Here is a 27998-nt window from a genome sequence, read left to right as displayed (position 1 = left end):
CCCATGCGGGAGGGGGCGCTCGTCGTCAGGCGCCTTCAGGGCGCAGGCGGCGGCTTATCGCCGAGCTGCTCTCCACCTCCTCCTCGCTCCCCCCCTCCTCCTCCTCTCCTTGTCTCTACAGAGAAAAGGTGCCGCGCAGGTTCCGCTTCGGCTCGTCATTCAGCCGCCCCGTCCTCCTCGCCGAGGGCCGACGCCGCTCCCCTCCCCCTCCTTCCCTTTCCCCCCTCCCTTCTTCCCTTCCTTCCGTCGGTCCGTCAGTTGGGGTTGCGCGCGCGCGCCAGGGGCGCGGGCCCAAGCCTCGTCCCCCTCGCGCTCCCCTCACGGGCGTCTCGGAGCCGGACGGGTCCCGGCCTCCCTCCTCATTCCCCGGCCGGCGTGAGCGAGCCCGGGGAGCGGCCTCTATACCTCCGCGCGCGCTCACAGACACACACACATTACCCGGCCGCCTCCTCCGAAGCCATGGCGGCGAGCGCCAAGCGGAAGCAGGAGGAGAAGCACCTGAAGCTGCTGAGGGAGATGAGCAGCCTCCCGCCCAACCGCAAGTGCTTCGACTGCGACCAGCGCGGCCCCACCTACACCGACATGACGGTGGGCAGCTTCGTGTGTACCTCCTGCTCCGGCATCCTGTGAGTTGAGGAGAGGAGAGTTGAGGAGACCTAGAGAAAAAAGAGACACTGAGAGAAAAAAGAAAGGAAGGAGGAAACAATCGAGAGCTTTAAGCAGGCGGTGGGAGGGAGGGGGGTGGTGGAGCTGAGGAGAAATAGGGGGGCTGGGAGGGGGGGTTGGTGAAGACTCCCCGCCCCGCTCCTGATCCCATATGGGAATTGGCAGCGGTCTCGGGGAGGGGGGTGGCTGGGTGGGTAGAGGCTGAAGCGTAAACGAGACTGCGGGCACTTTGCGGTGGGGGGGATTCCTTTTTTCTTTCCTCCTCTCATTTCCCCCATAATTGCTGGGCCAGACCCTTTGAGAGGAATGGGGCGCGTGGTGGGCAGAGAGCGGGGGTGGGGGTTGCTCGTGTGTCTTCCAGGCGAGTGACAGGGGCAAACGGTGTGCAAGAGGGCTGCGCATGAGTAAGGGTGAGAATTGGGAGACCAGGCTGAAGAGATCCCCGGAAAGAAAAGAAGGAAGCTGATGTGGTGGAAGATAGATGGTGTGGGGCTTGCTGAATCTTCCAGCGTCCCTTAAGTGTAGAAGGGGTGGGTTTTATTTCCTTAAAAGTGGGAGGAATATCGGTAATGAAAAATGGAGGGTCTTAACGAGCACATTCTCTATGTATGTAAAGTGTGCTACGCTTTTAGGAGGAGGGATGCAAACTTTGTCTGCTAGTTTGATCAAGTTCCCTTAGAGCATATGAAAGGCTAGAGGTGGACAGGTGCCAATTGTGATATTAATCCAGGAAGTATGTAAAAAGGGTGGGGAAAGCTTGACAAATACTCTGCAGATGCATTTTTTATTTTTTGGTACTCGTGTAATTAAGATGGCAAATACGCTTTTGCCTGAGTGTTCCCTTCAGGGGTTTGAGTTTATTGAGCACATTAAAAATTTGCCTTGAGGGTTTACAACAGGAAACAGATTAATGGTTACTGGTTAACCTCTGGATTTGAGTTCACCATGCCAGTTGTTTGGTTAGCATAATTTGGTCTTTTTTCGTACCCCAATTAATATCAAACTTGCTGTGCAAATGGTTTGCAAATTGTGCAAATTGTCCCTCATCATTTTGAAGCAGTTGCAGTTTTCTCCAGCATGTTATCCTTTTTACCTTCCAAGATTTGTTTTGTTCAATCACATGGTGTTGCACATGGAGCTTGATTTGCTGTGACAGTTACTAAAATGAAGGTACGGCACTTGTCAAATAGATCAGAACTGTTGACTCCTGCTTCTGGATTGGAGCTCATAGGTGGAATATGTGCTTTGTATGGAAGGTTCCAAACTGACAATTGGATATCCAGTTTAAAGCGTATAGTAAAGAAAATCACTGGAAGGTCTTATGCTAAATAACTTGTAGAACCAAAGTTATAGTTCTCCCTGTGTGACCATGTTTAAGGAATCCATCACTTGCCATCCATAATTAGACACATGTGCATGTAAAAAGTTATCCATAAAAATTATATGTAAAAAGACTTGCTGTCAGCACCATGTACTTATATTATATACTCACAAATTTACTCTTAATTGATTTTTACTAGTTCACCATTACAAGTACACATGAAAGTAACTTTAGCCATATCACTATTTCCGTTGAGTCACTAATCCTTCCTGCAGTAATCCTTATACAGAGGTGTAGCTTAGATGTATTGCTGAAGTTTCCTATTTAGTACTTGCAGGAATCATTGGTTCTCTCACTTCCAGACCTTTGGGTTCTATTTCATACATTATAGCAGGGGCAAGGTTGCTGCTGAACTTTTGCAGTTGAAATTAGCATAACCATTCTCAAACTGAGACAGGACCATGTGCAATATGACAAGGGATGATGGAAGTTCAACAGTGTCTGGACCGTAAATTTGCCACACACATTTTAAGGAACAGGTTTGATTTTAAGAAGGCTGAAGAGACAAATATGGAGGGAGGTGGAGCAAATAAACTTCTTCCTGTTTGCTTGTTTATTAGACTATATTGCTTGGAGATTTTTGAAATATTAAGCAGTTTAAATAAATCAATTTCTTGGACATATGTGCATTTTTAGAGTAGAAAAATCTGTTAAATTAATAAAACTTCAATGCTAGCAATACGATGCTTAAATAAGTTTCAAATACTTTGATGATACTATTATTATTATTTATTTATGTGCTGCCCATCTGACTATGTTACCCCAGCCACTCTGGGTGACTTCCAACAAATTAGAACACAGTAAGACATCAAACACTTAAAAATCAAAATAATATATGAAACCTCAGGTTATCTAACACTTTTAGCTTTCCAGATCTTAAGTAGGTAAATAGTAGGGAGAAAATGTCACAGATTCAAGGCAACCAAGTGAATCTGTATCTTTACAAAGTACTTTAAACCATCCAGTTCCTTAGTCCCTTCAAAAGATTAATGTCCTTAAGGGAAAGGGCTATGGAATTGAGATCTGATATTCTTAATTGATTCCTGTAAAATTATAAATTCATTAAACTAAAATTATTAGGCCTAACTTTTTCACTGCTCTTGGATAAGTACTCCAAAACAAGTACTAACACTTAGAAAAAGGCAATTTTCTTTCATGCCTAAGATTCTTCAGAGCTAGGATGGTTTCTTTGACCAATTGTAGCTTCAAGGTATAGTAGAACTTTATTTTCTTCTTGAAAAGTTTCTAGAATGACTTCCTTCAATTTTCTTGTTTTATAGACGAGGTTTAAATCCACCTCACAGAGTGAAGTCCATTTCCATGACCACATTCACACAGCAAGAAATAGAATTTCTGCAGAAACATGGGAATGAAGTAAGTATTACAGACTTGTTTTTAAGGGAATAAATAGTCCTCAAATGAATGTGATTTATCATTCTTCAAGAAGATAGAAGCCTTTAATTCAGGGATGGTTAAGTCTTGGACTAATGAAGTCCCCAAGCAAGTTTTTCTGCCCTATAAACCACACTGATTTTGGTGTTGGTAAAAATGGAGTGTTAAGTAGACATGGTGCAGGATGGTCATAGATTTATAACCCACCCTGCCCAGCACCCTGATGGGTATTAGAAATGGCAAATTATCATCAAATTATCATCACTTGATCAGTGGGGAGGATGCAGTGACCGTCATCCTGAGCTGAGTGTGGACCAACTGGGGGCTGTGTGTGAGGGTGTATCTTGTGTGTGAGGGAGAGTGGCCAAACCCACCCACTAGCATGTGCACCCTAGAGAGATAGCCAAGGATGAATACAGCCCCTAAGGCAGAAAAGGTTAGCCACTCCCATGCTGAAAATGAGAATTGAAATTTTCTTTGCTGTTTGTAGCAAAAAAATAGTATTTGAGAACTATGAAACTTCAGACCCCTCCAAATTGGTTTCTGCAGCAAGAACGATGTCTCATAGCCTTGTGCCAATTGTGTTTGTTACTCTTTTTCCTTTTTCTTCTACAAAACTGTTTATTGTTCAAAATACCGCAGTGCTACATTTTTCAGTGTGGGTAGAACTGCTGTTAAAGATGAGTGGTCTTTCCTCAAACCACTTAATTCCCATCCATTTTACACAGGGCAGCAGTAACTTGCCATATGTTAATTATAGGGAGAAAGGAAGAAGTTGCTGCATGTGGGATCTTCGAAATTACCAGAAAATGTAATGGTTTTGTAATATAAAAATGGAAAATCCTGGAGGAAAGAAGAACCTAAGTAGAGCCTGTTGAATCAGGCCAGTAGCCTGTCTAGTCCAGCATCCTGCTCACACTGGTGAAGCAGGTGCCTTTGGGAAGCCTGGAAGCACCTGCCCACCTGCAATTCCCAACAACTTGTAGAACAAGCAGCTGTTGATAGCCTTGTCCTCCATGAACTTATCTTAATAGTCTGTTAAAGCCATCCAAGTTGGTGGCCATCACTGCTTTCTGTGGGAACCAGTTCCATTGTTTAAGTATGAAGAAATACTTTCGTTTATCTGTCCTGAATCATCCAGGGTTCAGCTTCAGTGGATGTCCACGAGTAGTGGTGTTATGAACAGGGTTTGAAATTAGCAGGGTGCCAGGCACATTTTGCACCTAAAGAGTCTCCATTTGTGAGCACCTCCAAAAGTCTGGTTGCCATTTTTTTGTGCCTGGCTGACATTCAAGGATTACTGAAATGTATGTGATTTGAAGCTTCGAAGTCTATGTTAAGGACAGACAATATGTTAAGGAGTTTAACAATAAAGAGTAGAGTGTTTTGAAAACTGAAGTATGGTACCAATATTTTTATTGTAAACACAGAAATAAACAGGTATTAACAATTTCTGCTAAAAATGTGGTATCAACAATGTGTCACTTGTGTGAATTGCGTATTAATTCAGGCTTATCAAAATAATAAATAAAAAGTGTTGCTTCCACAGGTCCCAGGAGCCATTTGGCTCCTAGCTTTTCTATTCCAGTTTCTAACACTGGTTATGAGAGGAGAAAAACTCTTCTCTGTCCATGCTAAAGCTGCTTCAGCAAGCCTTGTTCTTCTGTATGTTTGGCTATTTTATCTTTAACAATACTTTCCACCAGTTTTCCTAGGGCAGATATAGCTAACCAGCCTGTAATTTCCAGGATCTCCTCTAAATCCCATTTTAAAAATTGGTGTTACATTGGCTACTTTCCAGTCCTCTGGTATGGAGGCTGATTACGAGGGACAAGTTACATATTTTTGTTAAAGGTTCAGCAATTTCACATCTGAGTTCTTTGGGCGGATGCCATCTGGACCCAGCAATTTGTCAGCTTTTATTTTGTCTTTTAGGCCTAGAACTTCATCTCTTATCAGCCACTATCTGCCTCAGTTCCTCAGACTCCCTTCCTGCAAAAGTTAGTTCAGGCACTGGGATTTGCCCCATGTCTTCTGTTGTGAAGGCAGATAGTTATCAGATTACAGGCATTGGTTCTGGAATCTTCTAGAAATAATCTCTTAACAGTATTGTAAAAGATCTAAGTAAATTTGGCATAAATTAGGGGAATACTATGTTTTGAGACTTGACACTGAACACATGGCATCTCATGAAATGAGTACTTCATTTAGGCATTAGCAGGGTATCCCAACTACTTTATGAATGCCATAAAGACACCATAAATAATAAAATTGTAGGTCTTTATAGTTAAAAAAATAGTAGGTGATAGCTAATACACATGGATGGAGCCTGGCCCATGACTCTGTCTTACATTATTCAGTCAGGTCATCTGCTTGCTGAGGAATATGGTTAACTTACATTGGCAATAAACTTTTCCATTCTTCGGCAATCAGTTAAACGTTATTTTTAGAAAGGGGTTTATAGCACTTAGTTTTTCTGGTAGAGCATAGTGAAACATAATTATGCTTGATTAGAAGATAAAAGAATATCACTTGTGCCAATCCATACTTTTCTTGTCTAAACAGGCAAACATAGTTGGTGTTTAACCTTCAAAATGGGATTAAGAACCTGGTTTTGATTCTGTTTTGCTACATAACAGGATTGGAGTTATTAATTTCCTGATGCAATGGGACGAAGCACATAAAACCAAAGCTCCTTAGGCCTTGTTCTTTTAACCCTAAACCTTTTGCAGCATTAGGGCAATAGAATTCTCATAGTCTGACAGTCTATCCCATGTGTAAGGTGACATGGTCTTCATTGGGAGGGTTGTCCTCTGCAGTGCACTAAACTTAATGTTTCAAGGCTTTGCCCCTTTGGTGTAGTAATCTTCCTCAAACTTATGTTATATCTAGGATGACCAGGACTATGTGTGCCAACCTTTTCTGCAATACAAATTCTTACAAATATTGATGCCCCTATGATGCATGTGTAAGCTAGTTGTGACGCTATACGAATTTATCATAGGTGGGAGCCAACATCAGCATAGCTTCCCTAAAGTTTGCATATTTGTTTACTGTATTATTGTCCTTTTTTCTATTAGTTATTGTCTCCCAGAGCAGCTCACATCAGTTAAAAAGAGAGAAGGGCACTTATTAAGCCACAAAAGGAAAGTGGAGGAAAAAGGTAGGGGTGGGAGATCAGTTCTTTAAAGCCATAACAAAGTGGTGAGAAATAAATGGGCATTTATATCCTCTTGGGACCAGGCTAATCAGTATATTTTTCTTGTTTCTCTATATTTTTCTTGTTTTATCGGAAATGTAATATGAGCAGTTGTGGTCATAAGTTACCGTTGAAAGATGCAGAAACTATTAAAGGGTCTCTGTAAGCAGTTGTGGTATTTAGAGCAATTCCTTACACAAATAATTGACAAGTACAACCTTCTTACATTTTGATAAATTTATTTTTGTCTACTTAATATTTTTTATTGTGTGATACACAAAAGTTGTTCCCATTACAGTATTTGCAAAGGAATAAACTGCTGCAGATGAAGAGATACTGTGCCATAATGAATTACTATGCTCACAAAACAGGAGTGTGGCAGTTGCTGTAGAAATAGAATAGAATGTAATCAAGTAAAATGAAAGTGGTATAGAGGGAATATTTAAATGTCTTATAAAGGCAGCCAAGCAAGTAATTCCTGACTGAAGTGCTGGAGTATCTAAAATTGTGTTGGACTAATGCTTTCAGTTCTTGCATTTCTAGGAAGCATATATTAGCCAATAGATCAGTGACTAAGACAAAGGAATTAGGGTATTTACTGACTACAAGTTACTGCTTGCTTACTCAGGAACACCGTTTCAAAATCCTTCCTGTGGCAAGTTTCTCTTGTACTATAGTTCTGCTTTGTTGCTATGTCAAATTGTAAATCTAGTAATTGGCTGCTGCAAAATATACGTTATTCATTCATTGTATGGCATATTCTGAAATGTTCATTATCTTTATTACCAAACGGTTTTCATACAGAGTAGTCTACAGATGAATGAAATGTGACTTATTTGTAATTGTGTATCAGGCCACTTATTTTTAACTAGAAGTTACCCAAATGAGCTCTGTGCCATAAGGTGGAAAATACTGGGATACAGATTTTTAACCAGTCTCCGTAAGTAATGTGCAGTTGCATCTTGAATGAACGCTAAACCGGCACTCCAGTCATTCCATACTTGCATCAACTGTGGAAAGTGTCTTTTCTAGGAAATAGCAGGAGTGCACACGAGGAAGCTTTCATAAATCAAAGCATGCTTTTCAGTACATTAACAACTTAGTTGCTTTAATTTAAATTGGTTCACTTTTTGCTAGGATTTGAGATATATACAGCTTATAGCTCTCTACCTGTATTATCCATTCACTTGCAAAAACCTATCGAGAATTTTCTTAAGCTTAGTGTTAATATTTTGTTTCTAGAAAGAAAATTAAATTATTGTGCCTGCCTGCCTGCACTTAGGCAGCTAGCTGTTCCTGGCCAACTTCCTGGTTTATATTAGTCAGGGTGACCCATGGGAGTCCTCATTTTCGTCATTGCTGTTAAATGCAGACTGGCAACAACAATCTGCATGCAAAATCCCAGTTTCTTTGCCTTTGCTAGGAGGGAATGGATGCCCTTATCCCTGAACACATTTATTCAGCTTTATGCAACAATTGTCCTATCCTATTGCAATGAACTGAGCAACCACTTGGTCTCCTGCTGTAATATATGGGATGCGGGTGGCGCTGTGGTCTAAACCACAAAGACTAGGGCTTGCCAATCAGAAGGTCAGCGGTTCAAATCCCCGTGACGGGGTGAACTCCCATTGTTGGGTCCCAGCTTCTGCCCACCTAGCAGTTTGAAAGCATGTCAAAGTGCAAGTAGATAAATAGGTACCGCTCCAGCGGGAAGGTAAACGGCATTTCCATGCGCTGCTCTGGTTCGCCAGAAGCGGCTTAGTCATGCTGGCCACATGACCTGGAAGCTGTCTGTGGACAAACACCGGCTTCCTCGGCCTATAGAGCGAGATGAGCGCACAACCCCAGAGTCGTCCGTGACTGGACCTAACAGTCAGGGGTACCTTTACCTTTATCACAATGAACTGAGCAACCACTTGGCCACCTGCTGTAATATATACATTCTAAAAAAACAAAAACATTTTAACTCCTGTGGGTCTCCTTATGTGTTGCCATTATGCCAAAAGGCCTTTTGTGTCCCCAATTTTAAGTTTATCTATTTAAAAAAGTTTTAGTTTTTAAAAAAAAAACAAAAAACACACATTTTTTCTTACAGACCACTCCCATGATGTGATTCTGTGATGTCAAAAGGCTTTTGTGTGCTCCCCTCAACACCTAATCTGTGTCCTTTTTAAAAAATGGCCCCTAGCATCCTCTTCTAGAAAGCCATAACCAGTTTGGAAACTGTATGGTTTGTTTCGGAAACCTTTTTGTACCAAATTATATATATTGGACTAGAATGCATCTTTCAATTAACCATTTGTATTAATTTAGGCATTCAAGGTCTTTTGAATTACAAATAAAAATTTAGATGCATTTTTACAGAAATGTATGTAAAGGTTTGAAACAAAACCCTTCAAAGATGTAATTTGTAAATTGCAGATTTTTATTTGGGGTAAAACCTGTTGTATACTGTTTTAGGGGGCTTTGTTTGGGTTGAAATGCAGGCTAAGAATAACTGAATGTCATGTTTTGGTGATACTATATTAAACAATTACACTGTCATAAAACGGATGGAGGTTTATGAAAAGCACTGATATGCACACCAGTAAATTCTTAAGCACAATGCTTATTCTGCTTCTTGATATAAATAGTTACTATTGCAGAGGAGCTAAATGGCCTTGCAGGTATGCATAGCAGGATCAGATTACTGTGTCTCAATGCACACCTATAAATGCTTACTCCGAAAGTAACCTGGTTGAACACAGTGAGACTTAACTCCTTGGTAAGTGTATGTCTGCACTGTTTATATGAATTAAATGATCAAGTTGAAATTGATTTAACCTAATACTGTATTGTGTTTCCTCCACAAGGTGTGTAAACAGATTTGGCTAGGATTATTTGATGATAGATCATCAGCAATTCCAGACTTCAGGGATCCTCAAAAGGTCAAGGAATTCTTACAAGAAAAATATGAAAAGAAAAGATGGTCAGTACACACCTTATTTTGCTAGTATTTTAAAACAACTTTTTTGTTGCTAAAATTGGTGTTTCTTAATTTTGCTAGTATAGCTATCATTTAAGTATATACATGCTCTTTTCTGTATTGTTATTTACTTTGTCTGGATGCTTTGCAGGAAGATAGCTTCCCACGATTCATTTCTAATTGCCAAATCTTGATCACTATCTTAGAGATTATTCCTCTCGGGCCCCTGGAACTACTTCCTTTCTGCATTATTATGATGATGTTTCATTGGGCTTGGGCTAGCATGAGGGTTGGCACTTCTCCCAAAGAATACAAAACGATTGTTCCTGACCACAAGGAGCTGGGTATTATAAAACGATCCGTTAGGTAGTATTGAGGGTAAGACTGGACAAAGGAAAATTTGCCAGGAAGCAGTTCTTGTGGCATAGGAGCATGCGTTCCCTTTTTGTAGTAACTTTCAGGCAGGCTTGTTGACAGTGCCTATGATTGACTAAGCCAGTCTGTAGGTACTGGACAGAAGCAGGAGGAAGGTTAAGACTGCAAATTCAAATCCCAGTGATGGGACTTTTTGGAGGAGAAGTGACATAGCTCAGTGGTAGAGCATCTGATTTGCATGCAGAAGGCCCCAGGTTCATTACCTACGACCTCCAGTTAAGGCAGGAAATGTCTCCCTTCTGAAACAACGGAGAACCTCTCCCAGCCAGGATAAACCTAGCCAGCTGAACCAGTGGTCTTCTGTAGCATGAGACAGCTTCCTTTCCCCACTACTTATGTGGCAGAATAATTTATTACATACATATTGCTTCCACAAAGGTGGAAAACATGACAAAAACATACTCTTTGGTAGGTGTACGTGAAGTTAAAGAGATGTACAGGTTTACTGTATATTCAATGAACACTGGATTTTCCTCAATGAAATAGACACTGATGTGGGAAACAGTCTTGTTTAAGCAGACCTTGGGGATACTTCAGTTTGGGATTAAAAATGTCAGTAGCATTAATTGAGAATTTAGTTTGTTTAGTGTACCATTCAATGAATTCCTTAAAGTTTAGTATGCTGCCAAAATACTGTAAATTTTATAACACATTCCCAAATGTGCAGCATGTTTGATTTGCTCTTCTTGAGGTTAGTGCACCTTAGCAGCAGTTGACATAAACATTAAGAGCTGTACAGTTACAGAAATTGTACTTGAAACTGTTAGATGATATTGCCCACTGCCTCCATTCATTCATTACCTTATACTCTTAAGACCAGGACTGGCAAGTTATCAGAATATTTGAGATGGATTCTAGGGCAGACAACTGCTGGTAGTAGCTTAACTGGAATTGAATTGAAATAGTCTTGTGAAATAACTGTTCTACTCTAGGGTCTCTTGTCATAAGACTGCTATGGGGAGATTTTTTGAAACTGTATTTGCATGGCGGCTGTTTTGTGTTGTAAGCTGCTATAGTGCAGTGGTTCCCAACGTCACCACCTCCTGGGGCACTTGAAAATTGCCGAGGTTCTTGACAGACCGCTTAATGATTTTTCTGCCCAATTTAACAGTTGTAATGTACTGTGTTAGATGCTATATGATATTTAATTTTATTTTTATTGCTGCTTTTGTTTCTTACAGTATTTTATTACAGTTTGAATTCCATAGAATTCCAGTTTTAATACAATATAAGAAATAAAAGCCATAATATACAATTAGAAATCAATATACACATATAAAGGAATGACTTTGCCACCTCCCATCTTCAGCCACAAATCCACAGACACATCAAGACCACCTGAATGAAGCTCATTCAGTGGTCTGTGGACCACAGTTTGGGAACCCCTGCTATAGTGCTTGAAAAAGTAACTTTAGGTTCTCTTTCTTCTAACAAGATATATTGGGACTGTGTCTATTAAATTTGTAATATATATTTGTCTTAGGTATGTTCCACCAGAACAAGCAAAAGTTGTGGCATCTGTCCATGCATCTATATCTGGCTCCTCTGCTAGTAGTACAAGTAGTACTCCAGAAGTCAAGCCACTTAAATCTCTTCTGGGAGAGTCTGCACCGGCACTGCACTTAAATAAGAGCACACCTACACAAGTGAGTAGAGAGGCAAAAACTGTTCTTTCACACCCTACAGTTCTCCCGAATTTCTGATTTTTCCTCCTACTCTCATTTCTTTTAGCCATGCTGAATCTCAGCCAGCCTTATTGCTTGCTCAGCACTCGTATCTCTTCTCTCAGATATTTGGATCATATAACTGCTATTCTGGCTGGATGCATTAGCTGCCTGTATATTCCCAGGCCTAATTGAAAATGCTCATTTAAACTTGCAAAGCCTTACATGGCTCAGGACTCCAATATTTAACAGAATGTCTCTCCTGCTATGAACCCAACCATACTCTTAAGTCAATATTTGAGGCCCTACAGTTACCCCCTCTGAGAGAGGTTCAGAGCATGATGACAAAGGGCCTTTATAGCAGTGGACCTTTGTCTGTGGAATGCTCTCTCCAGCTAGGCATTCCTGGCACCAACTTTGTTATTCTCTCTGTGCCAGGTCAAAACCTTCCTCTACTCGCAGAGAGTTGGAGGGATGGAATGGTTGCACAGATCCCTTAGTGCATTATCAGATAGAATAACTTGATCTGGGTGAAAAGTAAAATGGTGTGTCCTTCTACATCAGGAATAAAACCTTGGATTAATCTCTCTTCATGTTTGTTTAGCCAACTTTAACTTGTTGTTTACAGTCTCCTGTTGTAAATCGATCTCAAGGACAGTCACAAGAAAAGAAACAGTTTGATCTTCTCTCTGACCTTGGTTCAGACATATTTGCTGCTCCTGCTCCTCATTCCACAGCCACAGCGAATTTTGCTAATTTTGCACATTTCAACAGTCATACAGGTAATAGTCTTTTCCATTCCTGGATTTGTTACTGATAACTGATATTGAAATCCAGTCCCTACAAATGCACGTAGCATAGTTTTGTTTAGTTTTTTAAAAAAACTATTTGCCCAATTTGCTTCAATAAGAATGCTTAAATTTTCCACATAGCTGTTACACTGAAATTGCCACTTTCCCTTTACTGTTAAATGTAAGCAGGAAACTTAGTCTGAAAAAGTGGACTGATTTGCCTGTCATAATTCTGAAATAACTGGCAAAATGGCATTCCCTCACCATTATGAAAACCTTAGTTATTGAAATTGTGCACTATTAATTGTTTTAAACATCTGGCCCTTCCAATCTATTATCTTAGAATCATAAATTGAGAATTTAGTGCTGGTAGCATAGCTTATACGGAATACCAAATCTGCAATTAAATTGTTCATAGTGTTTTGCATACATTCTCTCAATAATCCTTACCACAACCTTGTAAGGTAGGTCATTATTCTTATATTGCAAAGGGAAGGTTGAAAGGATAACATACTGAGTAGCCTGATAATCAAGCACTTGACAGTTTGAATAATTGAATATATTATACCAGCTCTCAATTTATTCGTTCACTTCTGTTTATGCAAATAGTTATGTATGGGAAATGAGTACTATTGGTTGCGTTTTAAGCAAATGTATTGGTGTGGCATTCTGTGGTGAGTGGCCTTTACAGAATGGGTGGAGAGCTGCCAGACCTTGAGCCAGATTGGGCCTATATCATATATGGATCCTTTCTGCATGGCCCAATCCCATGCTTGTTTCATTCATATGTCCTGACTGCAGAGGGAGACTGACTGGAGAATTGCTCTGTCCCTCTTCCAGCAGCTTCCTCTGCTTCTGTGCTGTCAGTAGAGGAAGAGAAGCTTCTTCATCACTGGATGAAAGTGAGCAGTAAGCACAGAATGCATACTAACTGCTTGGGATTTCTAATCCCATGCTGATTCTTGGGAATTCCCTCTCAGGACTTCCCTCTTCCTCTTCCATTCTCTGTGTGTGTATGTGTGAGAAATTAAATATATGGATCGTAGGTGAATTGGGTACAATTTTATAAGTGAATGCTTGTCTGACTGCTCGCATTTGGGTCTGGCCACTGCTTGCATGCATTTCCCAACACCCATGAGTTGTTGACTCAGAAGCAAGGAGGTTGGATGAAAGGAGCAGAGTAGGCAATGAACTAAGAGAAGAACCAGGAGGGAAGGATAAATGGAGATTATGCATGAGGAGAGAATAATGTGCTTTGTTGCAGAAGGAGAGAGGAGTGCATATCAGACTTATGAAAAGTCGGGGCAGTCAAAAGGAGTAACAAATAATGCAGGAACCAAAGGAAAATAAAGTTGGATACTTTCTACTGAAGAAAGAAGCAATGGTGCATGATTGATGGAAGGGAAGAGGCAAGAAAAGCTTTGAGGGCTGGAAACTAGAATTGAGAGTGCCAAGGGTGATAAAAGTTTTCCAAGTCCAGGCCCTGATGGGAATTCTATGAACTCTGTTTTCTATTGTTACTGAACCTCTGTGATCTGGCAGTCTAATGGAACAACAGAAAGAGGTGCTGAATTTCAGAGTGGTTTCAACTCACTAGTTAACTCTTTGATTGCATGTTTCTGGAAGTGATTATAGGAACAATATATTCAAACTTTGATTAACCTTGTTGCATCTATGGACAACTTTGTAATGTGTGCACTTTGTTACTTGCCTTACATTCTCAATATTGTAAAGTAATGGAAATACTAAAAATCATAATTTCTTTTGGCCCAATATTTGACAGTGTTGTTTGCCCTTCCTTTTGGATTTTTCTCTTAAAATTTATATTGGCTATCTTGTCTTCTTTTACGGCTCAGTAACTTCTCAAAGGCCAGGACCCAGAGAGCTACCTTAGGTGAGCTCAAGGGGCTTGTGTATACCCAGTGGGGTTACTGACTTTCCATGGCCTATTGCACAACGCTTATGAAACTCCTTCACAGTTTCAAGAGCTATTTTTTTGTGGCATGGATATTTTCTGTTCAAGAAACACCAAAAGCCTTGGGTGCACAGAACTTGCAGCCTGCTTTGTACGTCAGCCAAAATGTTGTAAGATCACCATGATACAAGATGAAGCTGTCTTAAATGGATGCCATAGTAGCAGTGAACAAAGATCCAACTGGCCCATCGCTCTATCCAACAGAGACCAGGAGTATAGTATTGCAATATGATGACATCCTAAAATAACTCCAAATTGTGTGAGCTGGAATTTGATAGCTGTTTTTCTATTTTTAAAAAAAGTGCAACTTATTTATTATCAATTACAAAAAATGTATGTTTGGAGGTATTGTGATCAGCAGAAGTGATCTTTTCTGTGTTGCGGACCAACATGAGAGACAAACATCAGTTCTATGTATCTTGCACAGATCCCATGGAAATAACTATATTCCCATTTGGAGGTTATGTTTTCAAAATTATTTGTCCCATACTTCATAAGTGACAATTTATGTTAGTGGCATGTTTGAGGTGCAGCTTTGCTACCCTCAAAGCCTGCCATAATCTGATTCAGTTTATGACCTATTTTTTGTTTTCATACCATTAACATGTTTTGTTCATTTGCAATTTACAGCGCAGAACTCTGCAAATGCAGGTTTTGCAAACTTTGATGCATTTGGACAGTCTAGTGGTTCGAGTAATTTTGGTGGTTTCCCCACAGCAAGTCAGTCTGCTTTTCAGCACCAAAATACAGGTAGAAATGCTCTAACATTGTTAGCTTTCTTAATGTAAACTAATCTGGACACAATTTAGAATATCTTAACTCTTTTCTTCATCTAGTTGTCTTAACACACACACTTTGAAGCTCTGGGGAAACCTGTAATGAATGCTGCCTTTTCTTTGGTGTGGATTGTGCTTTTTTCTCGCATGAAGTTTTTGCCCTGTAGCTTCTTAATTATCCCTACACATGAAATATTTGTGCCGTGTATGTTGGCACTGTAGAATATTGGCTAAATTAAAAAATTCTGCTTTCCATATTCCAAGTTGGTGATAAATGCACTGCAACTAGAGAAGAAACTAATTTAATGTAGCACAAGTACATTACTCAATCACGCAAAAAAAAATAAATCTCATGTGTAAGGGCTACTGCTTTGCTTTTTCTTTAATTTTGGTCATGTTGTATAATGTTTGCTTGTCTTGATCTATGGCTGACTTATTTTCTTTTTTCCTTTTCCTTTTTTAAGTGTGTTGTCTTAAGATTTTCTTTTAAAATTTTGTTTTTCCCTTTTGTTAACTTTAACCCCTCACACAATTTCTGGCTGTCCAGCGTTCAGAACGCTTTCATCTAGCTGCAGTTTTGGTGAATTTACTACTTCCGCTTTCCCTCTCCAGGCTGTGCGCAGTAAGTTCCACCAAGGTGGGAAACTCAGCTCACTTCATTTACAATTCCTTTTTTTCTTTCTTCATTTTCATGTCAAGCTTTTCTTATTAGTCATTGAATTAAAAGATGTTAGCTTGTAGTTTACTAGAGCAGCACTTGATTGAGACCTCCTAATATAAACAGTTGGAGACAAAGTTAAAATGGTTTTCTTTTTCCTGCAAATTGAAAATGTCACTGAATTATCAGCATTTATGAGAATCTAATAACTTAAGGATAGCTATATAAAACCTGGTCAGTATCTCATAATTGGAGTTTTGAGGTATTAAGGATGGAAATTTTAATGACAAATTTTGTAGAACCCACACAAACTGATCTTTCAAATGTTGTCATGAGTCAGGTCACCCAAGATGTATGGCAGTCTCTTGTGAGGAAGGAGGCTGTATATCCTGTAACCTTCACCAGTGGAATCAGATATTCGTCAGTAGTTAAGGACCACTTGGTGGCAGCCTTTGAGCGGAATCTCTTTCAGTTTAAATTTGAAAACATTAAATGCATGGTTGTCACAGGTACTGATGTGGATTTTATTTTATTTTTAAAATGTGGTGCTCACTCCTTCTACGCCTTTCAGCTATCTTCGTTCGTCAAAGATAGCAATAGGATGTGGGGTGCCCACAACAGTAGTCCCTGGGAAGAAAGAAATTAAGGTCACAGTAAAGCCTCAGGATCCTTTGTGTTTACTTCTTAACTTGATATTTCTGCTTCCCTGTCAGAAATAATCAAAGTATGATTAGTCAAAGGAATTCTTACTTAACTAAATTTGCAGCAGGAGATAACAATATTAAAATACTTGCTGCTTATGTGAATCATTTAGCCTTGTTGCGACACCTACTCTTGCAGCACTCTGCTATAGCACTGGTAAGCTAGGGCTTTTAGATTTTGGAAATAAAAACCGGCTATTTTAACCAAGCGAAGACCTGGCCATAGGAGAAGCTTCTTGAAATTTGTGACCCTTTAAACATATCCGCACATGGCCACCAATAGTATTTGAAGAGACATTCATTGAGCTTGAAAGTATCCATCATGTTTAACTTATTTTGTTACAGGTGGGAGCGCTGGATCAGTGAATGCTAACTTTGCACACTTTGATAACTTCCCCAAATCCTCCAGTGCTGATTTTGGAGCCTTCAGTGCTTCTCAGAGCAACACAACTGCAGCCAGTAAAGCTGCAGTGAATAAACCGAACCTCCAGTCAGCAGATAAATATGCAGCTCTTGCTAATTTAGATAATATCTTCAGCACAGGGCAAGGTACTAATTCTTATTCTTTGACCTGTTCTCTTACACTATTTATCTTGGCAGTAGTGGTGTTCTGTTATGTTCTAGTAGGCATTTATTTATGAAACGTTTATAGACTTCCTTTTGGCCCCCTTAAGGGCTCCCAAGGCAGTTTGCATTAAAAAAAACCCTAAACCCCCTAAAATCTTGGTACAATAAAAATATGAGAACAGTAAAACCACTATTAAAACAAATGAAAAAACAATAGACAGCAAAATAAAAACTAAAATAAATAAAGTCTGATGAAATTAAAATGTTTTGATTGTTTACCTAAAATGTTTCTGATTGCTATACACCATATCAACTGATAGCCTATTGCTTGAAAATGTGATACACTGGCAGTCGTGCAAGCATTGTGGATCTGGAAAAGGAAAATTAGTGCAGTAATAGTGGTCCCTACTCTATTCAGTTGTTTCCTCCATCCACACCAGGATTCAGAGCACCATTTATATTCTGTCAGTTATCTGGTGGTGTTATGTCACTGTGATTATAGGTGATGACTCAGTTGATTTGACTGAGGACAAAGCTTCCAAGGAAATACATCTCTTTCAGTGTAGTTAATACCATCAGAGAACTAAAAATGTGGTCAAGTTGGTGATGCTAGAAATAGTAATCTTAGAACCTGAATATTTTTTTGACTTTTCTTCTACTTTCCCTGCTTATTTTTGTATCAATGTCACAATGTATTTTTGATCCACAATGCATAAATAACCCTCTGATGCAGTTCTAAAAATGAACTTGTGGAGATTTATGTGTTGCAGTTATTATATCTCATCCTTTAGAAAGGCAAAGTAGCCTTAAAGTTCACAAAGGACCATCCAGCCAGGTTCCCTTCAAGCTTAAAAAACCAGAGTAGAAATGTCCATTCACACAGCTGCTGAATGGTCACCCATCATTCGGAAATTTGTGCACCAAAACTGCAATTTCCAGAAATAGATGACTAGCTGACTTCATGTGGTACAATGTTCCAGAGTTTCTGTCCATCTTTTCTTCCAAGCAGGTCAGGGTAGCATAGATGGATCTCTTCCCCCTGCTCCCTTGCCTCTCATTGCAACCTTGTGAGCTGGGTTGTTTAAATTGTTTTATTGTAATTTTAACTTTGTAAGACACCCAGGTATCAATCAGTCAATCAAAGAAAGAGGGTTGTGAAATCAGATAGAGAACTTGATGGCTGAATGGGGATATGGCAGAATAGGTCTTCCTGGTTCTAATCTGACACTACAACTACTGCACCACACTGGCTCTTGGGTCTCTCATACCCTTATAAATTCTATCGAGTTTCAAATAAAGTAGAAATATGCCTAAAGCTGAACATCTATAATAAAGGAGGTGTTTGGAATGCAGTACAGTATTTCAAAATAAGTTCAAAGTCCTCTGTGGGATACATTTCTCATTAACCTAGAGCTATGGGTCCACTAAGAATCAGAAATACTCTATTAGCCCAATATGATATATAAGCAAAAAAAAAAAAAAGGCTTAGGGTTATAAATATATCTTAAAAATATAAAATTGCTGTATTCCTTTTATTATGCCTTCTGTTTTTTGTGTTTGTGGACCTTGTTGTACACTGCCCTAATATTTTGTATGAGGGGTGTGGTGTATGTATAAAGAAATAAATAAATTAAATAAAGGATAATAGTACAAGTTAACTCTTAGTATTTAATATCAGCTTTTCCCTGGCCAGCTCTGCAACCATTTGGTTTCTTTATTTCCTGCAGCTAAGCTAGGAAAAAGCCTCTTAACAATGAGGAAACTATCAGAAGCCTCATCCTGATCTCATTGGGCTCTCAAACAGTGGATTGTGTCCAACTAAGTTTTTCCTCAGAGTAGACCTATGGAAATTAATGGACCCATGTTGGGCATATTCATTAATTCAACAGGTCTATTTTGAGTAGGACCAGCATTGGATATACTTGCCCTGGGGTCCTTTGAAGGAATGTGCAGCATATAAACTTATAAAATAAAGCTCAGTAATTTCAGGAATCTACCCTCCAATTGAGGTTAAGGACTCAAAGGCTTGTGAATGTGCGTATCCTAAGCAAAAAAATTACAGCCTTTAACTGTACTCTAATTTTTAAGATTTTCATGGTTTTAGAAGTTTAACACTACAGAGAATAACTTGTGTTGAACTGTTTGGGATGGAAGCAATGTAATTGATTATTGGGTATGTAGGTTTCATTTTGTTTGTTCAGTATCATATTAAAGTTGCAATACGCTAGACACGGATACAAAAATGGATGCACATTTATTAGGGCAAAATCCAGTGGTGTTTGTGTGTCAGCAGAAGAATCACCACTATGCAATGAGATTTCTAGTTCCTCCCTGCAAGCCTCCCAAATTTGCTCTGGAGGGTTCGAGGATGCTCTGAAGCAGACGAAGGGAGCAGGGCGGAAAGAAAGGAAGGCCTGTTACATAATCAGAAGCCTGCTTGTGTAATGCTGGAGTTTGACACAATTTCTTTTCATATCTTAGTCGATTATCTTTTTGTTTTCTAGATATTAAATATAAAAGGGTTCACTCTGAATGGCTGTTACCATGTGAAAAGCCATTCACATGCAGTGACTCTTCACTTGTCTCACGCTACCACAGAGATTTTGGAGGTAGTGTTTGATCTGCTTACTTAGGTTCTACATATGAATATCAGTTAAAGCAAGCATCCACATGGCATTCCTAACATGTATGCTGGTCTTACATGAGCTGATTGTATTACATTGAACAGGTCAGCCTATGTCCATGTGTGACTTTCAGAAAGTGCTCCTGACTTGGGACTCTCTTTTAATGTTCATATTTCTGAAAATGAGGTGAATGCAAGGTTTGGTTTGATACGTTGAATAAAGTTTAATGCTGCCATGGAGAAGGTTTGCATTTGCTGGGAGCATGACTTTCTCTGATTTTAAAGAAAATAGAAAAGCATGGTTGCAACTCTCTAATAGTAGGTTGCTCAACAAAAAATGTCATCTCAGTTATTGCTAACTTAAGCGCTAAAGAAATCTACTCTGTGCATTTTTAATCTGGTCTTTTTCTTCCTAGGTGGTAGTGAGCCAGGAAGTGGCTTTGGTGCTGCCCATACAGTACCAGCAGGTCCCACTGTGTCAGCCCCAAGACAGCCAAGTGCATCTTCAGACAAGTATGCAGCTCTAGCAGAATTAGACAGTGTGTTCAGCTCCACAGCAACCTCTAGTAATGCATATACTTCCACCAGTAATGTTAGCAGGTACTCTTTCTTGATAGAAGTTGTTGTAAACCAATCATGTTTACAAATGGCAAAAAAAAAAATGGTAAAATTTTGAAGTGCAGACATTTTGTTTAAAAATTGCAGTTGCATTGGGAGTTTCGGCTTCAGTGGGAGGATGAAGAGGTTGATTGGTTTACTCAGATGAAAGGTTTTAAACAAGCTATAAGTATCGCCAACTCAAAGTAGAAAGAATAAAAATGTAACAAATATTCTGGCAAAAGGGGAAAACGCTTTCAGTATTCTCAGTGCTTTAGGGCTGCATTCCTATAGACACTTACTTGGAATTAAGTCTTGTCGAGTTCAGTGAGGCTTACTTCCGAGATAAAATTAGGATTGCTTTAAATTGTTTTCAGGGATAAGCCATTTGTATGAATATTTTTATTGGTTATAATGGCATAATTGGTTCAGATCTTTTCATTGAGAGAGGTTTGCAAAACTTGGTACTAGCCAGGTGAAAAGAAATTAAATATATTGTTATGGTAACTGTCTAGAAGTGCAAGTTTCTGCTTGAACCGTATCTAAGTTTAGTTTGTTATACAGCTGTGACTACTTTTGGCTACTGGGGAAAACAAATTCTGATCTAGCACCAGTTAGCTTTTGATTTGGGGTTTAAGTTGAACAGAATGTAACCAACTTTCCCTCCCCAAAATGTGATTTAACAGCCTACTATGTTTTCACATGCAGTAATTAGCTGTAGGTGTCTTAATTGTTAAGTAACTGACTCTGATCTTGATGAATGTGAATTATTTCCAGTAATGCTTTTGGAACAGTACCAGTGGGTGCTAATACACAGACACAGCCTGCGTCATCAAGCGTTCCTGCTCAATTTGGAGGTATTGTAAAACATTACTATATTGCTAACCTGTGTTTGAGAGATTCAGCTGCACGACCCCATTTTTCCTGTTCCAGTAGCTATGCTCTACATCTTGAAGGCAAATGTGCCTAGCCGTGACAGGCTCCTCTAACCAGGAAATGATAAAAATATGTCTTAAACATAAGAGTTATCATACTGTTTTCTTTTGATAGGCAATTTGAGGGATGTATAGTGTGTTAAAAATGTCCATTCTTAATTTTTCAGCAACACCATCCACAAATCCATTTGTGGCTGCCCCTGTAGCCGCAGTAGCACCTTCAACGAACCCATTCCAAACCAATAGCAGAGCAGCAACAGGTTAGAAAAAGAAAACATGCTATGCATTTGTTTGATAGCAATTAATGTTTACCTTCTGGTACTATAGAATTTTAACTTTGAGGCAGACTAACATGCTAAATATAGTTAAGCTCTTATGAAATCAAATGCAGGCGTCTCCCCACTTATGCGGGGGTTATGTTCCCGGGGACCACACATATACGTGAAATTGCATAGAGTGGGGAGCAGCATCTAAGAAGCCTGTAAACACTGTCTAAACCTCTGGGAACCCTTGAAAAACCTTCCTACAAACCTCCTTTCTTAAACTCAACTTTCTACAGGCCTCATAGGTTGGTGCAAAGGCTCATGGGATTTCTAGCCATTTTCCTGTTCTTTTTGGACCATTTTTGTAGTTTTCCTGCTCTTTTTCAGGCTGTTTTTGCACCCTTTTGTGGTTGAAATCAATTTATTTAATAATTTCCCAGTGTCATGCATATACGCGGTCACATGTGAGTCAAATTTGTGTAAGTGGGGAGACGTCTGTGCTTTTGTTGTAGCTTTATCAATCTGGGACAGACAATTAGGATCAGGGAACATAGATAAGTCCAGATAAAAATCTTCCACTTCCTGCTTTTTAAAGTATAATTTGAATTGTTTATATATTTGTGTTTCAGACATTTGCATTGTGTTGCTACTTTTAGAACACTTAATCTTTGTAGTTCATTTAACGTATATAATGTATGTAATAAAATTTACACATTTATCCTTACGGCTTTTGGGCCCTTGTGCACATTAAAACTTGTATAGTTTCTTTATTAGAGGAATGAATTTGACAAGTGACTTGCACATAGTCTATGAAGTATTCTGAATTTTTAAACGGTGTTTTAATACTGCCTATTTTATCATGCAAAAATATTTCTGCGAGAAGTTGTTTATAAATCATTTGACACTGTCTGGTCTCTTTGTGACTTCCCATAAGGCCTCTCAGGAGCAATGCACTCTCATATATTTCCTCAGCCTCACTTTGGTAGGTGGCCACATTTTATATGAGCTTCATGTGGCTAACTGTCCATTTGCTTGTGATAGCTTATTGCCAGTTACTGGTTTCTCTGCATGTACAATTTTTTCAACCCTCCTTCCATATTCTGAAATGGAGTGGGCATGGATGGTGATGCACCTGAAATACATGATGACATTACTCGGTGTAAATGTTAATACATTTTACACCTCGCTCCTAAACACACATACTCAAAAGTACATGCCATTTATTTCATTGGGACTTGCTGTCAAGTAAGTGCGTTTAGGATTGTAAGCGGAAATTGTTATCTTACGTCCATGGTCACATTAATAGGTGCTTAAAATGAGTGGAGTTTTGAAGCTTGTGTTCATAGTAGCTCAAGTGAAATGAGTCATAGTGCCAAACCATTTTGCCACAATGTGTTTGGCTTTGCTGTTTTAGCAAGCTTCACTATTAAGTATCCTCTCTGCTAATAGTAGCTTGTGTAAGTTCTGTCAGTGCACTATTTGTATCTTGTCTATTTTTCTAGTCATGTGTGGCCTCCTTATTCCACAATTCCCTTCCGTTAACTCTTATGCCATGTATTTCCTGGCTAGCCGTAACTATTGATGGATATGATGACATAAATCTGTGCCAGATCTCAACAACAAATTCCTTGGAAGCGTCATTCTAAATCTGTAAATAAAGAAAAATAGTTCCTGGTTCAGTAAAATAATATTCTAGAAATTCTTGTGAGACTTTTATATGTCTAGTAACATTAGGTATAAATTAATTACTAGACTGTTTCACATGCAGTGCTGCCACTGAAAAATATTTTTCTTTTCTTTACTGTGACCCAGGTTAAGAGTTTTCTTGAGTAGCACCTCCCTCAAAAATCAGCTTGAAAGGGCAGATAGATCAGTTGTCAGAGTAAAAATTTCACTCAGGTAGCCAATGAAGTTGCTCTTGAATCTTGACAACTGTGTATTGAACAGAATTTAATAGTGGTTTGCACCTCAGTGAACAGCAACAGTGTTCTAATGCTTTCTGCTCATTCTTTCCTTGTTAAATTATTTCTGAAAGTGCTCTTGAATTACTGAGCTAAATGGTTCCATTGCACTTTTGAAATTAGGTGCTTTTTCCTGCCCTTTTATCTTGAAATTAGCTGCCTGTTTTGTATTTTTGTCCCCTCTAAATAATTTCCTTCTATCTTGTATTCACTGAAAATCACATCCTGATTGCCTGTTATATCTAGTTTCCATGTTACGTTTTTTAAAAAAACATTTGGAAATATCTAGGCAGAGATACTGGCAAATGTTATGTTGTCAAAAGGAACAGGACCAACAAATTTTTGGCCGTGTTCTTAGAAAATCCAGAAGCTTAATAGTTTTAAGGCTAGCCATGTGACTGGCTGCTTCATAAGGGATTCTGAGGATATGCGTGACTTCACAGAAAAACCGTAGCTCAAAAATAATTGAATGCTTACATTTCCCTTACCAGCAGCAACATTTGGCACAGCATCCATGAGCATGCCTGCAGGATTTGGAACAACTGCCTCATACAGTCTTCCTACTAGCTTTAGTGGTAACTTCCAGCAGCCTGCATTCCCAGCCCAGGCAGCCTTTCCTCAGGCTGCTTTCACTCAGCAACCAAATGGTAAATGCTTGCATGTTACATTTTGTTTTAGCTGATGGGAGTATACAGTAGTAGTTTAAGAATGTCTTGGAAGTTGAGACTGTTTATTTCAAGAGTATTTGCCTATCCTGTGTAACATCATTTGAATGTTGCATTGCTGCCTCAGAATATCACTGGTGGTATAACGGTGCAGGGAGGAGGGTGGGGGAGAGTCACCTGTGCAGCGTATTTTATATTCTCATGTTCTTTGTCCTTAGGCACAGAAAAAATTGTTGTGAAATTTATTCTACTAGCATGAGCTGTTTTTATTGTGCAAATAATTTTTGTCAGCCTTCCTTTTCTTTTATAAGGAAAAAGAGTGTTATAATTTCTAAATAAGTCGTGTTTGGCCCTAGCAAAACCAGGTTACACCTAAGTTGCTACTTAACAAACACAGGGAATGTATTCAAGATGATATTCTGAATCTTTTCACTTAAAGAATCTGGCAAATATACTACTGTATGATTAGTTTCTGCATAATTTTATACCATGAAGTTTGAATGTGCCTTTATGTCAGAAAAAGATGCATGTTTCATAGGCTTTGCTAGCTAGTATTTTTATATTTCAGACACACCTAGGATCCCAGCCTTAAAGGACTGGGCACAAGAGAAACTAAGATGGTTGTAGTAAGCCAGGCTTCCTCAACCTTGGCCCTCCAGATGTTTTTGGCATACAACTCCCATGATCCCTAGCTAGCAGGACCAGTGGTCAGGGATGCTAGGAACTGCAGTCTGAAAACATCCGGAGGGCCGAGGTTGAGGAAGCCTGTAGTAAACCCTTCTGAGCGCACAGAGAGCAGTTCAAGTCGTATTTTTAATTGACATGATTTTGTTGAAGAAACCTACAGTAGGAAGCAAATCAACTAAGTGATTAAGTCCCATTGTTTAGATAGGGATCAGATATTTTATTGAGTTTAATTGCTGAGAGCAGAGTATGTGCATAGTGTGATACTTGGTTACCAGTCTAAAGTTAACTTCTGATATTTTATTACAAAGGAGCCGGCTTTGCTGCATTTGGACAGGCAAAACCAGTAGTAACCCCATTTGGGCAAGTTACAGCTGTTGGAGTATCTAGTAATCCTTTTATGGTAAGTGAGCTCTGGTGATATGGTAGTCTAGATCAGGAGGTAACTTTTTCTGTCATTATTGACTTGGATTCATGAGACAGTTCAGTTGGGATGGAGCAGGGGGCCATGCGCTTGATGCTTGTAATTTTATATATTTGGAGTCATAGCTGATTCCAAAGGGATACAAAAAAGAGAAACTTTCACCTCCCCATCCTGTTTTACACAGTCATCTGTGTACATTTGCTCTATGCTGTTAGCTCTTTTCCTCTTGTGCCTTTGCTAAAAGTGCATTATAGGCAGTTGGCCCATCTAGAGGAAATGGAAAAATTAAGTTTTGTCCAGATGGTATGCTTGGCATATGGCTTTTTGTGTGAGACTTCTCTTTTGTTTTCTTTAGGCAGGTGGACCAGCAGGGCAATTTCCAACAGGAAGCTCATCAACCAATCCTTTCTTATAGCCTTATAGACACTTTACCTAAAAGAACTCTTATGTGATCACACAACATCTCTGCGCCTCTTGCACTGTTGTCTTGTTTCACTGATCTTAGCTTTAAACACAAGAGAACTCTTTCAAAAAAATAAAAAAAGCCTGCATTGTGTATTAAAACCAAGAAACACCAGGTAATGTGCAAAACAGGGGCCATGGAAACATCTTTTTATCTGTGCGTTGGCAGGAGAATGTTAATGGTATCATGTATTTTAAAATTGGCTAATAAGTTATTGCAGATACCACATTCATTATGCTGCAGTACTGTACATATTTTTTCCTTAGGAATTAGTTATTTGTGCATATCAGTATTTGTAACTTTTAACACATTGTTATGTGAAAAACGTTACTGGGGGAAATAGATCAGTCACTTTAAGGTGCTGTCGTATCTCTTGGAATGAATGGCCTACATCATTTTAACCATTGCTGTTTGGAGTTATGAGTTCAAAATTGAAGGTTTTATTCATTTCTTGAAGTGTTTTTCCTTTCCTAAAGAGCTCTTCTATTTATACATGCCTAAATTCTCTATAATGTAGAGGGATACCTGTCTGCATAATAAAGCTGATCATGTTTTGCTACAGTTTGCAGGTGGAAAAAAATAAATATTAGAAAAAAAGTGTTTGTCTTTCTCGGCATTTGCACTAACCAATTTTGTTAAATCTTTAGGAATCCTTCCAGGATGCGTTTCCACAGCTGCTTTTGGTAATGTTGAAAAATCTCCTGGTGATCAGCCAATAAAGCCTGTGCACAACATTATATAGGTTTACAGATGTTACAAGACCAGTCAGCCGCACGTGTCACTTCCTCTTTGATAGTTTGTGTGAAAGAGGGGGAAGAGAAGATGACACAGTGAGCCCTGAGAGGAAAACAGATGGGGGGGGGGGGCGGGAATCCAAAAGGTGTGTTTGTATAAAGAGACTGCCACCTTGGAGAAGCCATCTACAAATCAGGTTGCATGAGGGGAAAACTGTGTCCCACTTCATTGCAATGAGCTGCAGGAGTAGGGCGGAGACTGTTGGAGTGAGGAAGGAAAGCTCTGTAATAACTACATATGTCGAGGAATGGGGAAGGGATTAGCAGGGAAAGGAATGAGCCCTGTTGTCTTGAAGTATCTCACTTAAGATACTCATTGCTTTCAGTGAGCTGCCCACTTCTTTACTCTGGAGCTCATGAGACATTTTCTATGGCTCATGGAAAATATCAAATAAAATATCAAACTGTCATTATTTTGAACACTATAGCGAATCTGATTTTAGATGGGCAGTACAGAACCTATTTAACTTCTTGCTCAGTTTTGTTCATGAAGAATCCCACTGGTGGGACACACATTGTTTGATTTATTGATCTAGGCTTGTATCCCATGCACTGCAAGCAGAACTCTGCTTGTGCAATAGGCCTTCCCTTCCCTTCCCTTCCCTTCCCTTTCCTCCATGCCTCCCAAATCTACTCTGGAGAGTCCTCCAACCCAGAGCTGATTTTGAGGGCATGCAGAAAACTGCAGGGAAGAGGAAGGAAAAGTTCTATTCTGGAAGTGGACAACTCTGCATTAACAGAACCAGAGTGTTGGATGTTGCCTGAGGTTTCTGTTAAACTTATTTTGAGATCTCCATGACAGGGTGCAAGAACTTAATAGGCCTTGTTAGAAGCTAGACACCTGTTGCGATAGTTTGTGACTACTTGAATCATAGCAGCAGTTTGCTCAACATAATCCTGTGTATTTTGTACAATACTCATTGAAGGTTAGAGGGTTTTACTTTAATATGTTGACTCTAAGCTTCTGTAATGGTAATAAACAAAAGTTCTGTATTTTACTACAGTTGACATACAGTTGTTTCTCTTTCATTTAGTTTAACGGTGTGAGGTGGTAAATGCTGCTTTCTACATAGGATCAAAAAGCAGTATGAACATGATTTTTGGAGAGAGCTATTCAATATGGAGACTTTCCAAGGGAGTTGACTTATAAAGCAGACTGAATATTTTGTTCAAGAATTAGCTAAACTATGGTAATGCAGTTTTTTGCTTGCCAAAAAAAACCAAGGCAGTGAAATGTACCCCACCCGGTACGGCTTTTGCTGCATCTTATTTGAAATCTTTTTAATGAGGGTAAAAAGAGGGTAAAATAAATGAATTAAACTGGCCAGAGAATATCAGTTTATGTAAAGTTGGACCAAGCTCCCATTATATTGTTCACAATAAATTTCTGGGGAGCTCTAAAAAAAATCTGCCTTGTAT

The 27998-nt window shown here is 39.2% G+C and overlaps 1 protein-coding gene across 20 annotated transcripts; it reads left to right on the top strand.

The window, feature by feature from the left end:
* The first annotated feature begins 22 nt into the window (after positions 1-22).
* On the top strand, positions 23-27582 carry AGFG1 (ArfGAP with FG repeats 1). 20 transcript variants are annotated; one of them, XM_083613765.1, is made up of 14 exons: positions 23-626; positions 3328-3421; positions 9491-9606; positions 11522-11684; positions 12331-12484; positions 15099-15218; positions 15792-15881; positions 16949-17152; positions 20210-20393; positions 21168-21247; positions 21493-21585; positions 24041-24196; positions 25210-25301; positions 25678-27582. In XM_083613765.1, the coding sequence occupies exons 1-14, from the start codon at positions 460-462 to the stop codon at positions 25735-25737; spliced, it is 1773 nt and encodes a 590-aa protein (XP_083469891.1). In that variant the 5' UTR covers positions 23-459; the 3' UTR covers positions 25738-27582. The 20 variants fall into 20 exon arrangements, with proteins under 20 accessions (XP_083469891.1, XP_083469904.1, XP_083469905.1 ...); XM_083613778.1 differs by having other exon boundaries at positions 27-626; positions 15792-15866; XM_083613779.1 differs by having other exon boundaries at positions 27-626; positions 20210-20306.
* Positions 27583-27998: the final 416 nt, after the last annotated feature.

Source organism: Podarcis filfolensis (assembly GCF_964270895.1).
Source record: "Podarcis filfolensis genome assembly, chromosome: 5".
NCBI lineage: Eukaryota > Metazoa > Chordata > Lepidosauria > Squamata > Lacertidae > Podarcis > Podarcis filfolensis.
Note: the sequence above shows the minus strand (reverse complement) of the source record. Positions and strands in the feature narration are given on the sequence as shown.

Coding starts and splice junctions, on each gene's coding strand:
- AGFG1 (XM_083613765.1), top strand. CDS start 460: ATGGCGGCGAGCGCCAAGCGGAAGCAGGAGGAGAAGCACCTGAAGCTG. Junction 20,394..21,167: donor TCCACCAGTAATGTTAGCAG/GTACTCTTTCTT, acceptor AATTATTTCCAG/TAATGCTTTTGGAACAGTAC. Junction 21,586..24,040: donor CAATAGCAGAGCAGCAACAG/GTTAGAAAAAGA, acceptor TTCCCTTACCAG/CAGCAACATTTGGCACAGCA.